Source organism: Myxocyprinus asiaticus, chromosome 15, assembly GCF_019703515.2.
Source record: "Myxocyprinus asiaticus isolate MX2 ecotype Aquarium Trade chromosome 15, UBuf_Myxa_2, whole genome shotgun sequence".
NCBI lineage: Eukaryota > Metazoa > Chordata > Actinopteri > Cypriniformes > Catostomidae > Myxocyprinus > Myxocyprinus asiaticus.
The window spans coordinates 22,216,528-22,228,527 of record NC_059358.1 but is presented as its reverse complement, the minus strand read 5'-3'; the positions used below and the strand labels follow the sequence as shown (position 1 = coordinate 22,228,527).

The following is a 12,000-nucleotide window of genomic DNA, read 5'->3' as shown; positions in this document are numbered from 1 at the left end:
TGTACCCGATGAGCATCACATCATAATAAGGGGATCTCACGTAGCCTGTGTTGTTTCTTTGGCTGGAAACTGAATAAAATGACGGACATCATTACTGAACTACTCATAGACCTTTCTAAACAGAATGAAGGGAATCTCTCACTGCACACTCACTCTAACCTCCTTTGATAAACGTATTTTATTTATTTATTTAGGCCTATTTATTTAAGTTTTAAACTGCAGGGTCACTTTACTCACATATGTCTAAAGAAATCTATTTAATAAGATGATCTTTCTGTTGCTATCATAGTTATGATTATCAAATAAGGCCAATAAAAAGTTATACTGTATTATGTACATTTAGATTTATCTTTAGACCTAATTTAGACCTATCACATTGCTTGCGCAGACTGTGGAGACTGCCTGTTGATTTCAGTGCGATTTTATTTCACACTTTTTATCCTCTAAAAGAGTGTACAATGGCTTTCCAATGATCAAAATATATTAATATAATGTATTCAATGTCCCTTTGTCTCTGATAAACTGTGAAAGATGCGAGAAAGATACATTTAAGTTGCACTTAATGGACGTAAGAGTGGTTCGAAGCTCTCGTTAATTTACAAACGTTTGTACTTAAATAACGATGCTTTTGGGAAACTCACCGTAGAGATTAAGTAATACTTAAGTGCTTCCAACTTAGTGCTTTGGGAAACCCAGCCAACACCTGTGAAAAGCAGGAGGACTGAAAAGTGTCTAATAATAATGTTTATTGCAATATCTCTTATTTTAATTGGTTGTATTTATTTCTATGGCCGTTTCATTTTTCATTATGTAACAGGGTCAGAAAGGTGCTTCCGCTTGCTTTACTTAATTTTGTGTATGACCCTTTAATTATATTTAAGCTGCACTCTCCACCCATTCGCTGGTGCTGTGTTGCGAACTGGTTCCGGTTGGGTCATTAAGATTTCGCACCAGCCAAGTGGTTGTGGTAGGCGAGTGCTCCCCGGAAAAGTATTTTAATTAATTTTATCTTATTTTTGGGGGGTTAACATCGACATGTATTTTGTTTTGTCATGTATGAAAGTGTATTGTATGCTCTCTTCTCAAGCTATCATGTTTTATATGTAGTAATGTTTGATTTAATGTTCATCCTCATCATGCGTGAGCATGATTATTGGGATTGACCACCGCTTTTCGATGTGTTTAAACAGAATAAAATCCAACAGAGGTGTGAGATAGTGTCAACTGAGTGCTTTATTCAACACAACGCAGAGACAGCCCCATTACAATTGCATCAATATGACCTATTAGGGTAACATTTTAATAATAAACTTAATAATTGTTATTGTACATTTAATTATGCAACTGTAAGTATTAGGTAAATAAGCGAATATTGACACATAAAGGCTTAGGAAAGGGGCACGCTTCATTATATTCACGATGAAATTAGGCACAGAATAGAGGTCCACCCTGTTTCACCAAGGTCCACTCATTTGGAGATTTCTGGCCTCACCCCGTTGCACACTAGTGGCCAAACACCGGAAATACGCAAGTGGGTATGTAGGCAAGACCAAAACCGCAAGTGGGGGTATTGGGACAGGGCCTTTGTTATACAGTCAGCCTGTGTTCATTGTAAGGTTGCCATTTTCATTTTTGTAAAACTTGATTAATCCTTTCTAACTATTAATGCTAATAAAAAGTTCTTTTTTTCATGACAGACAAGATTTATACAAGCCTCTGAAAATACAGCTAAACTTTACCTGAATCTGTGATTGCATAAATCTCTGAAAACGTTGTCTACTCGTGTGCAAAAGTCACTAAATAATTCCACAAATTGACAGCCCTCAACGAGCTCCAAGTGATCAGGGGCTTATGTTGTATCCATTTCAATACATTGCACGGATTCCGCCAGTAGTGGGCACTCGCGCAACGTAAGCAATGACGTACATCCGAGTCCATGAGACGGAGGGAATTTAGAGAGGGAAGGGCAAAAAAAATGTGAAGTGGAACGCAGCCCGAATTTCTCCCATTCTTTTTAATAGAAGTGGCCACTCTCTGCTAAATACTCTCTGGTGGAACGCAGCCCTGGTCATTCATTTGTTACCTGACCTAGTACAGGACGCGGGTTAAAACACCCTAAATGCAATTTGGTGAGTAAATTATAATTTATGGCTATAGAAATATCAGTTTGTTTTTAACAGTATCTTTTATAACTTTGGAGCAAAGTTTGCTTAATTTAAGATCATAACTAGCATAAATTATTCTAAATCTATGGGATATTTTGTACAATTACAAACAAAAGTAATTTGTTAAATGACGGAATTTCTAAATGATTGCATTAAGAAGCATAATTGAGAGTTCAAGGTTATTTGGCTTATTTTAAAAAAATAAATAAAAAAATAAATAAATCAATGACTGGAAATAGGTTTGTCTAAAATGTACAAGAACAGATCAAAGTAGTCAGTGCCAACTCTACTCTCAACAAGCGACATTTCCTGCCTTTATCTTGCTGTGGACATGTTGCTACTTTGTCAGTTAGACATGCCCAAAGTTTCGATTTCCACACAAAGCTGAAACTGTGTCATCTGTATAATTAAATACACAGAATAATCTTCTCATAATAATAAGCAGACATTTTAGGAGAGATCAATTAATTCAAAGTAAATATTATTTTGTAACACTTTGGAAACAAAATCACTGTGTGTTGGTAATGTAGAAGTTATTGTAATTTGGCAGTCAGCCACAAGACCAAAACAAGCACTGACATCACATAGTTTACTAAGAGTACAAAAAAATATTACTAGTAAATGCTTTACTAAATATTTCAGTTTTGGTCTCAGTTTTGAAAACTTCAATAAGTAGAACAAGCATAAAACAAAGTCTTGTGTATTCCTGCATAAGAGAGAACAACACTACACTTAATTGACACATTTTGGTTGTCTGTCATTGTTAATATCTTTGTTTAAATTATTTTATATAAATTGGAGAATTTTTAACATTTTATAAAATTGGTATTTTTTATTCCTATGGTGCAACTAGCTACCACACTCCAATTTCAGATGTAATTTAATCTTCAAACAGTGCCATATCCCAACCTAAAAGAATGAATCGGCTCAATGAGAGAGGATCTGAGGAATATTTCTTTGAGGGGGTGCACCTGAAGCTTCATGAGCTCAGATGGACAGGAATGAAAAATGGATACCTGTATACAAACAAATCAATCCCAGCACACCCTAAAAAGGTGCAGTTCAAAGTGGCATACCTTCAGCATGACACTAATCTTGGTGGATACCACAGTATCATGACAGAACTTGGGTTCAGAAAGCCAACAGCAGATGCCTCGCCAACACGCAATCTGGTATGGTGGAGACCGTACATTTCAAATAGTGATATTACTACTGCTGAGGATCAATACCTGTACCAAAACAGATTGCATCCAGAAAAACCTTTCCTGCACAAGTTCACCTCTTCCCCAGCCTTCCTGCCATCCTCTCGCCTGGGGAACTTTCGTTTCAGGCTGTCGATCCATGAGCTGTTACAAAACTACAGAGAACAGTTCTGCAGAGGCCAGGAGCCCAACATTCGCATTTTTGAGACTGTGGTCTATAAGCAGGAAGTGATGTATTCTGTTGTGATTCATAATCCTAATGCTAAAGATCTGTTCTCTAAGTATCCTCTTCTCCAGGAGACCCCTGATGCTGTGTGTGTGTTCCATGATGACACCATTATATGGCGTCCACAGGCAATGAGCGAAACACACCGTTTCAGACTGTCTCGTTCCATACAAGCATGCCGGTTACCTGTAAAAAAACTTATGTACTACATGTGGGATAATATAGGAGTGGCATTCCATGTTCCACATGGACAGGTCTTCAGCTTCAGCAAGGAAAAACTGGATGAGAGTCTTCGACTCTGTGAAGGGACTGAACCAAAACTTAACACAGAGGAGTTTGTGAAGTGTGATTTTGGCAAAATCTAGTCTTAGAGTAAACCGATATGTCAAAAATGGCCATATGTGTTTTAGGTTTTTCTTTCTTTTTTTCCTTCTTTTTTTTCTTTTTGGAGGTGGGGGGGGTTTGTTGAGGATGTCAACAATTAGCCCATTTCTCTATAATTCTATTCTCCTTTTAATATTAGTCTACAAACATTGTTGTGTTCTGTGGCATGCTGCATAAATAAAGTGCTAATGATGAGAGAAATGATTCCAGCCTCTGTCTTTGTTCATGGAAGAGTTGAAGAATACCTAACATACAAAATTTTGCTTACTGTTACTTTCCTGATGGCATAAATACAGTGAATAGAACATTCACTGAACTTATAAACTGGCCCAAACGGAATCTAAAGACTTTTATCACATTTTCTGCATTTTCTGTGTAAAATGTGTTAAAAGGAGCTGAGAGTACTTAATTCTTATTGGTAGTTGAATGCATCATCTAATTAGCCAATATTTTTGCAAGTGGGAAGGAAAGATTAGAACTTTTACGACTACGTATTCTGTACGCGCAGATTTCGTTTGGGCCTGCTTAAAAATAAATGTAAGCAACGTTTGCTGCCGTAACTAAGATTATTGCAGTTATTTGAGATTGAAGCTTCTTCATTTGTTTGTACATGAGGTGATTGTTAGCAAAAACATTTTTCAGAAACAGAGTGGCTTTTTCCAACGCTTTGTAGAGAACATTGTAAACAAGTGTGCAATGCTATTCTAACTGCAAATTCCTCCTAAAAACGTTTTTTTTTTTTTTTTTTTTTTTTTTTAGGTTCCTGGCCAAATATAACATCATGCGTTGTATTATATTTGTTTTTCATCCTTGCCAGGTCATTAAAGTCGCAACTTGTGGTGAAGACATTTTAAGGTAGACAAAAAAGGAGCCTATTTATTTTTATTAATTTTAAGACTTTAGTTATTCATAACGATTTACGCAATGTGTATTTTTTGTAGGTTTGTAGCTAGTAGCTGAAACAGGAGGAGGCGGTTCGCAGAGAAGAACAGTTTGTCTTTTTTTTTTTTTTTTTTTTTGAGTGTGAGCAGAGAAGAACATTTAGTCTGAAGAAGAGGGGAAAATAACGTCCCTCGAGTAGCAGGTAACATCTTAGTTTTATTTACAAGTTATTTAATATATGCCTATGTAATGTTCATGAGTGCAGCATGTCGTGCACGTATCATCAATTTGAATCTCACGGTGAAGCTGTAAAATCGAAACTTAAAATGCCCGCTGTTATTACTTGAATTCCAGTAAGTAAAAAAGCCATAGAGATGTTTCTGTATGAACTGTGACTGAAATTAAGCATTGTCGTATTGACAACGGCAGACTCTGACAGCTCTGCAACTCAAACTTTTTACGTTTAGCTTTGTCCAAACAGATGGCACTGCCTACCTCATAGCCTACTTTGTGGCGCCAGCAGTTAATTTTCATCTATATACCCATGTTACTACAGTCTGTTTTTTTATTAGTATCTCGAATCATGGAAAGCATCACCATATAGTTCACATCTGCTAAACATCTTGATCAGAATTACAAACATTCTAAATCATAAACATCTCAATGACATCTGTTGAATGTCTTATTGATATCTGAGACAAACTTGTTGACAGATGTCTTCTAGATGTATTGCAGATGAACAAACAACATAAAAAATACCTCTTCCAGATGTAAACAGACACATCAAATAGACTTCCGGGTGATGTACATATGCTATCAAGGTCTGACTCTGAATAAACTATATTGGTACTTTCACCAATTTTCTTAACAGCTTTTGTCTGTTTACAAAGTGCGGACTGGTTAAACTGGAAGAGATTGCAGCTTTAACCTAACCCGTTTTTGGAAATGGATTACATTTGTTTATTTGTTGGAAAGTCATGTGAAACTATAGTAGTGACCAATTTTCAGTTATTAGTTTTCTGAGCTGTTATTTTGGAATTAAGAAATAGGCAAATACTGTACTGTAAAAAGTGGTAACATTCAATTGTTAACTAAAGGAGCAATTTCCATTTAATCTAACCATTAACACTGGGTTTGTTTGTGTGATCTAATGTATTATTCAGGTTGATTGAGTGAGGTTTTATTTTTTGACTTAAATAAAACCAGTTAATTTAGAATTGTGATATTTTAAGACAAATTACAAGACTATCATCATCGTCTCTTCTGTTTTAGAAACATGAACAAGCGCCTAAATGCCAGAAATGTTAAAGAGACCTACTTTGTGGGACAACACTTGAGTGTGTCAGACCTAAAAGAGGACCCTAATATTGAGCATAGGTACTTGCATAAGAAAAGCATTCCAGCTTATCCTGAATCAGTGGAATTCCACGTACAGCATGTGTCCCATGTCACTGGAGAAAGTGGTCTCAGGGGGATTTTTGACGATTCAGGGTTCAGACAGCCACCGGACATGGTGGCTAGAGATCAGTCCCATTTCCTCTGGTGGGATTTATCAATCACATCTGATGACATATCCACAGCTGAAGAACGTTACCTGACATCTTTATTCCCTCATCGAAGCGTTGCCCAAATTCGCAACCAGTTGCCTGTCCTTAAGCATTTCACCACCTCAAAGGCCTTCCAGGAAGAATCTTCCTATGGAAACTTCTGTTTCACCTTTTCACTTAAAGAGCTTCTCTGGCACTATGGCGACCAGTTCTGTGATGGCCACAGTCCAGCTCTGAGTGTTTATGAGACTGTGCTCTACCGGCGAGAGATTCTCTATACAATTGTGGTGCACCCTCGTGACATTCATCTTTATGACCATTGCCCTCCACTTCCCAAAGACAGTAAGGGTGTGTGTGGATACCGTGATGGGGCCATGTGGTGGCATTGTCAGGCCCCCTCCGAAACCTACAGGCAGGAGCTTGAGGTGAACAGGTTGGATTGTAGTGTTAGTGTCAACCCCTACAAAGAAGAATACTATGTGTGGGATCATGTGTGTATAGCCTTTCACATGGAGCCAGGCTGGGTGCTGCGTTTGGATCAGCACAGGCTATTAAGAAGTGTGAGTGTGTGCAAAGTGGCTCAACCCTGTCTCCTGAGACCCCCGGAGTCTCCACTGAGTTTACATGAGGCCAGGACTATACTCCGTGATCTGAAGGCCAGTATGGGCTAGGCTGGGGCTTAAAGCTAGGAACACCAAAGGCCACACAGACATTACATTCACACAGAATAACAAAGAATAATGATGTCCTTCATATTAGTTAAACCATTTATAACACCACTTATTTTCGTTAAGTGCTCCAGTACACAGTTAAGTACACAAGAAAAGTTTGTGAAACCCATGTTGTGAATGTATTTCTGTTGCATGAAAGGCATCCAGTGGCATATTGTATTATGTTGTATTTTAATAAAAGTCATAATAAAAATAAAAAGTATTACCTACATAACAACAACCAGACATTTTCTGTCACTGCTGATCCAATCACTGCAGCACATTTGAATGTAATTGTATCTACTTGTACTTTATTTTTTCCTCTTTTTTTTTGTCTTGGATTGATCAATTTGCCTTTGTACTAATCTCTTACTTAAAGTGAAGAACAGATTACATTTTAGGAACCATTCATTCAAGTTCCTTTAGTTGCATTAGGTGCTGTTTTTCTCGTGTATAATCTACCACAAAACAGATCTTGTGATAGTTGATTAGTATTAACAAAAAGCTATGTGACTTTTGTTCATACTTGTACCTTTAGTTCTGTCCATAAGAGGTCTGTATTTTATTATTTTATTCCATAGTGATTGTAATGCCACTGATCTATTCATATTTTACAAGCAAAATTTCTTAATATTATCTCAGAATTATATAGTCATTTTTTGTTAGTCGATTTCCTTTACATTTGCATTTTATTGTCCATTATGTTTAAAAGCAATATAAAATTTTCTAAAATGCCTGTATTCAAACTTGAAGCATGTTGTGGGCAAATCTCTATGCCTATAGCTTTACTAGTTTGGCATTTTTTAAATCTGTTTATCTTCCTTGATGTTACTTTCAGTGATAAGTTACTAAACCAATAAATAATGTATGTGACTTAAGTTTTAGCCTGTGGTTTTCTTTTTCCAGAGTAACAATTTAAAGAAACAGTAAGTGTTAGTGTAATTATTTATACTTATTGAAAACCCCTCTCTGTGGAGAAGTAACAGCAGTATGACATAACAGACTACTTTCATCCCTCACAGCCATCTTTTTTTCACATCAAATTGTATAGGTATCTCTCATTGCAAAAGTCTAGGAAAAGTTTGATTATAGTAAATTGGTGCTTTAACCAAGTGGAACAATACAAAAAAGCTCTTTTGTTTTGGCTGTATCCACTATGGTGGCAGCAGTTTTTGTGGCACGTTTTGTGAAAAGGGGTAATGGCAGCAAATGTGCAAAATATGACGTTAAATCATGGTCAAACATACGCAAGCGCAGAAACACAGCGCACAAGTGAATTACTTTAGGGTAAGCACAGTAACAAAACTTGCAAGTAAAATGTAAATCTGCAGAAATCGCAAATCTCAAACTCGAGAGGAAAACAATATGATTGTGCACATCAATCAACACGCTGCAAGGAGACATAACAAAAACGCACATCTGGCAGGTCCCTCACGCGCAGAACTGAACACACGCACGCGAGTTTAATCTTCACGCTCAAGCACAAGTTGTTTCTACACGCTCACGAGTCATTTGAGGTTTGATAGTCAGGGGCGGGGCTCAAAACTTTGTGTAAACAAATTCTATTGGCTGCTGGCCATCTCCGGGAAGGAGGCAGCTCAGAGTTGAAGAGAAAACGGGATGATGCAGACACTGAAGAGGTAACTTTTCTTTTTATAATATAACCGAATTCCAACATATTTGGAATTTGTACAACAGCTGTAATTTTCAATATTCAATGGGGCACTGCCTATCAAATAATTCATGCTAACTTTAGCTATCTAGATGTGTTAACTATGCAGTAAGCACATTGGTGGATTTTTGTGTCCCTCATTAACATGTGTAAAAAATGACTTTAACGATGAATAGCTGATATCAACTTTTACAACGTGTTTTATATAGGCAGTTTTTCTTGAACCTTATTTAATCGTTTTTGAGGATGTCTGTCATTTTGATCGAAAAAACAAAAACATGGGAATAAAGGCTAGTATTTATTGTCTTGATGTATGTTTTATACTTTAGTGGACATAATATACGAGGATTCGACTATTAAAATGTGCCCTCATTGCATGTATGAATGGAAGCGGGAATACAATTTGGCGTTCTTCAAAAACGACTCATCCACCTTATCATGTAAGTGATTCAAACATGTTAAATGCTTACATAATACCTCTATTGACAACTGGCTTATGATGTATATGTTTTTTATTTTTCTTTCTTTCTTTCTTTCTTTTTTTTTTTTTTTTTTTTTTTTTGCATGGCAATTCCAATATACAAAAAAAAAAAAAAAAAAAAAACTCAAACCAGTAACTCTGATACAGTGAAACACAAGTGTCGACACATCCATAAAACATATTTTTCTGCAAGCATACCAATTGGCACAGAGATGGAAACATACTGTAACATAGTCAGCATGGCCTTTTTCTATTACATAGGCAGGAGTTCTCATCTGCTGTCAATGTCCTAGTGATAAACCTGCCAAAGAATATTTGCACATATCTAATCACCTCGGTTAGCCATGTTCACATGATATTAAAATACACAGATGACCTCTTGTGAATAGATGGTTATGAAACGGATTCAGTAAAGCAATCAGCTTTTGAAGGACTAAATGTTTTCTATTTTAAAGTTTTTACTTTTTTGTCCATCTTTGAACATTCTTCAGTACAGAATAACTGTACAAATGAAGCTCATTGCTGTGTAATTCTGCTTAGTTTTCTGTTATGTTTTTTTGCACATGAATTTAACAGTTTTGAAAACAGTATGTTAATGTGTACAAAAATAGCTATAGATTCACAGAGGTTTGCTAATAGTTGCGTTAGAGTAAGAAAAGTTTCAAAACTTTTGATAGATCTTGACTGCATTTTGTATCGAAGCAAAGACAAAATGATCCACCATTTAGTCCACAGACACTGCTGTTGTGTTGACTAAGTTATTTTAGTGTTTAGTTAGGTCTGCTGGAACACTTCAACTGTTCTATAACTCTACTTTAAAATTAAGTGAATGGCATCTACACTAATATTATTCCATTTTTTTTTTTCCTTTTCTCATCATAACTACCGCCCTATAGCTTTAACCAGTTGTTTATGCAAAACAATGGAGAGGATGGTCAATGATCGCCTGGTCTGGATACTGGAATCTAAACACCACATAAGTAACACCTAGTGTGGTTTCAGGAAAGGTCGAAGCACTATGGATCACCTTATTTGTCTTGAAAGCTATATTCGTGATGCCTTTACCAGAAAAGAACACGTTGTAGCTGTCTTCTTTGATTTGGAGAAAGCTTAAGACACGACATGGAAACATGGAATTTTAAAGGATTTGTACCAAAGGAATTTTAGAGGTCGACTGCCAATCTTCATTGAAAGTTTTTTATCGAACAGACTTTTTAGAGTTAAAATAGCAAACACCTTGTCTAACCTACATAAACAAGGACTCGGAGTACCTCAAGGAAGTATCCTATCAGTAACCCTCTTCAGTATTAAACTAAATAGCATTGCAAAAGTCATTGGCTCTGATGTCCTCTGTAGTTTATATGTAGATGATATCTGCATTTGCTACAAGAGCAATTACATGAATACTGTTGAGCGAAAAATCCAATTGAAGATAAACAAAATGCACTCCTGGTCAACACAGAACGGTTTCAAGTTCTCACAAACAAAAAACATCTGTATGCATTTCTGTCAGCTTCGTTCGCTACACAATGAACCAGAGCTGTTTATGGATGGAGTCCCCATTAAAGTTGTTAAAGAGAACAGGTTTCTTGGTATCACTTTTGACAACAAACTGTCTTTTATTCCTCACATTAAATCACTAAAAAAGAAATGTTTTATAGCCATGAAAGTTTTAAAGGTTTTATCCAAAACCAAATGGGGAGCAGACAGCTCAACTCTCATGAACTTGTACAGAACCATGGTACGCTCAGCTGGACTATGGAAGTATAATTTATGGATCAGCTAGGAAGTCATACATACGACTTTTGGACACTGTACACCATCAAGGTATACAACTAGCTTTGGGAGCCTACAGAACATCACCAATCCAAAGTCTCTATGCGGAAGCCAGTGAACCTTCCTTGGAAATCAGACGCCTAAAGTTGGCCTTACAATATGCAACCAAACTTAAAACAAATAAAGAAAACCCAGCCTATTCAGCAGTTTTCCCACTTCAGCATTCAACAATATATGAAAAAAAAAAAAAAAACACGTTTCATTTGTCCATTTGGCCTACGTATAAAAACCCATCTGGATAATCTGAAAGTGGATCTAAACAGTGTGGAACAGACACATTTCTGCAAAATTCATCCATGGGATCTCAAAAAGCCTAAAATCCATCTGGATTTAACAAGGAACCAAAAATCCAAAACGCATCCAAATGATTTCCATCAACAATTTCTGGACATAAGAGCAGTATACCCACAACATATCCCAATATACACAGATGGATCTAAATCTGGAAATAAAATGGCAGCAGCTTTTGCAACAAACCAACTGTGTCAGGGTATCTGCATCCCTGACCAAAGTTCAGTCTTCACTGCAGAGGCAAACGCTCTACTACTGGCACTGAAGTTTATTGAGACTGCTCCACAACATTTTTTTTTAATAATAACTGATTCAAAATCATGTCTCGAAGCATTGGAAGCTGCTAAAACTGATCACCCAACAATCATGAAGATTTTAATCAAACTGTCATCTCTTGAAGCAAAGAGTTTTAATATTATTTTCTGCTGGGTATCTGGACACTCAGGAATCTCCGGTAATGAACAAGCAGACAGAGCTGCCAGAGAAGCACTATCTACTGAACCAGTAAAATGCCCTATACCTTCCACAGATCTGAAACCAACTCTGAATGTATATATCAAAAACAAATGGCAGTCGGAATGGGATCAATGTTTAAACAACAAAT

General features: G+C 36.6%; 2 protein-coding genes across 8 annotated transcripts in view; both read left to right on the top strand.

Moving 5' to 3' along the window:
- The first annotated feature begins 1,943 nt into the window (after positions 1-1,943).
- On the top strand, positions 1,944-7,997 carry LOC127453008 (uncharacterized). Of its 5 annotated transcripts, none has more exons than XM_051718988.1 (5): positions 1,944-2,129; positions 3,061-4,514; positions 4,737-4,832; positions 4,919-5,061; positions 6,132-7,997. In XM_051718988.1, the coding sequence occupies exon 5, from the start codon at positions 6,136-6,138 to the stop codon at positions 7,075-7,077; it is 942 nt and encodes a 313-aa protein (XP_051574948.1). In that variant the 5' UTR covers positions 1,944-2,129; positions 3,061-4,514; positions 4,737-4,832; positions 4,919-5,061; positions 6,132-6,135; the 3' UTR covers positions 7,078-7,997. The 5 variants fall into 5 exon arrangements, with proteins under 5 accessions (XP_051574948.1, XP_051574945.1, XP_051574946.1 ...); XM_051718985.1 differs by having other exon boundaries at positions 3,019-4,514; XM_051718986.1 differs by having other exon boundaries at positions 3,019-4,592.
- A 607-nt stretch (positions 7,998-8,604) lies between these two features.
- The window catches only part of LOC127453010 (Golgi-associated plant pathogenesis-related protein 1-like), a 40,933-nt gene continuing 37,537 nt past the window's right edge, over positions 8,605-12,000 (top strand). For all 3 annotated transcript variants that reach the window (XR_007899351.1, XR_007899349.1, XR_007899350.1), the window contains exons 1-2: positions 8,605-8,756; positions 9,118-9,228. The gene's annotated coding sequence lies outside the window, so the exon portion shown is untranslated. The remainder of the gene's footprint in view (positions 8,757-9,117; positions 9,229-12,000) is intronic.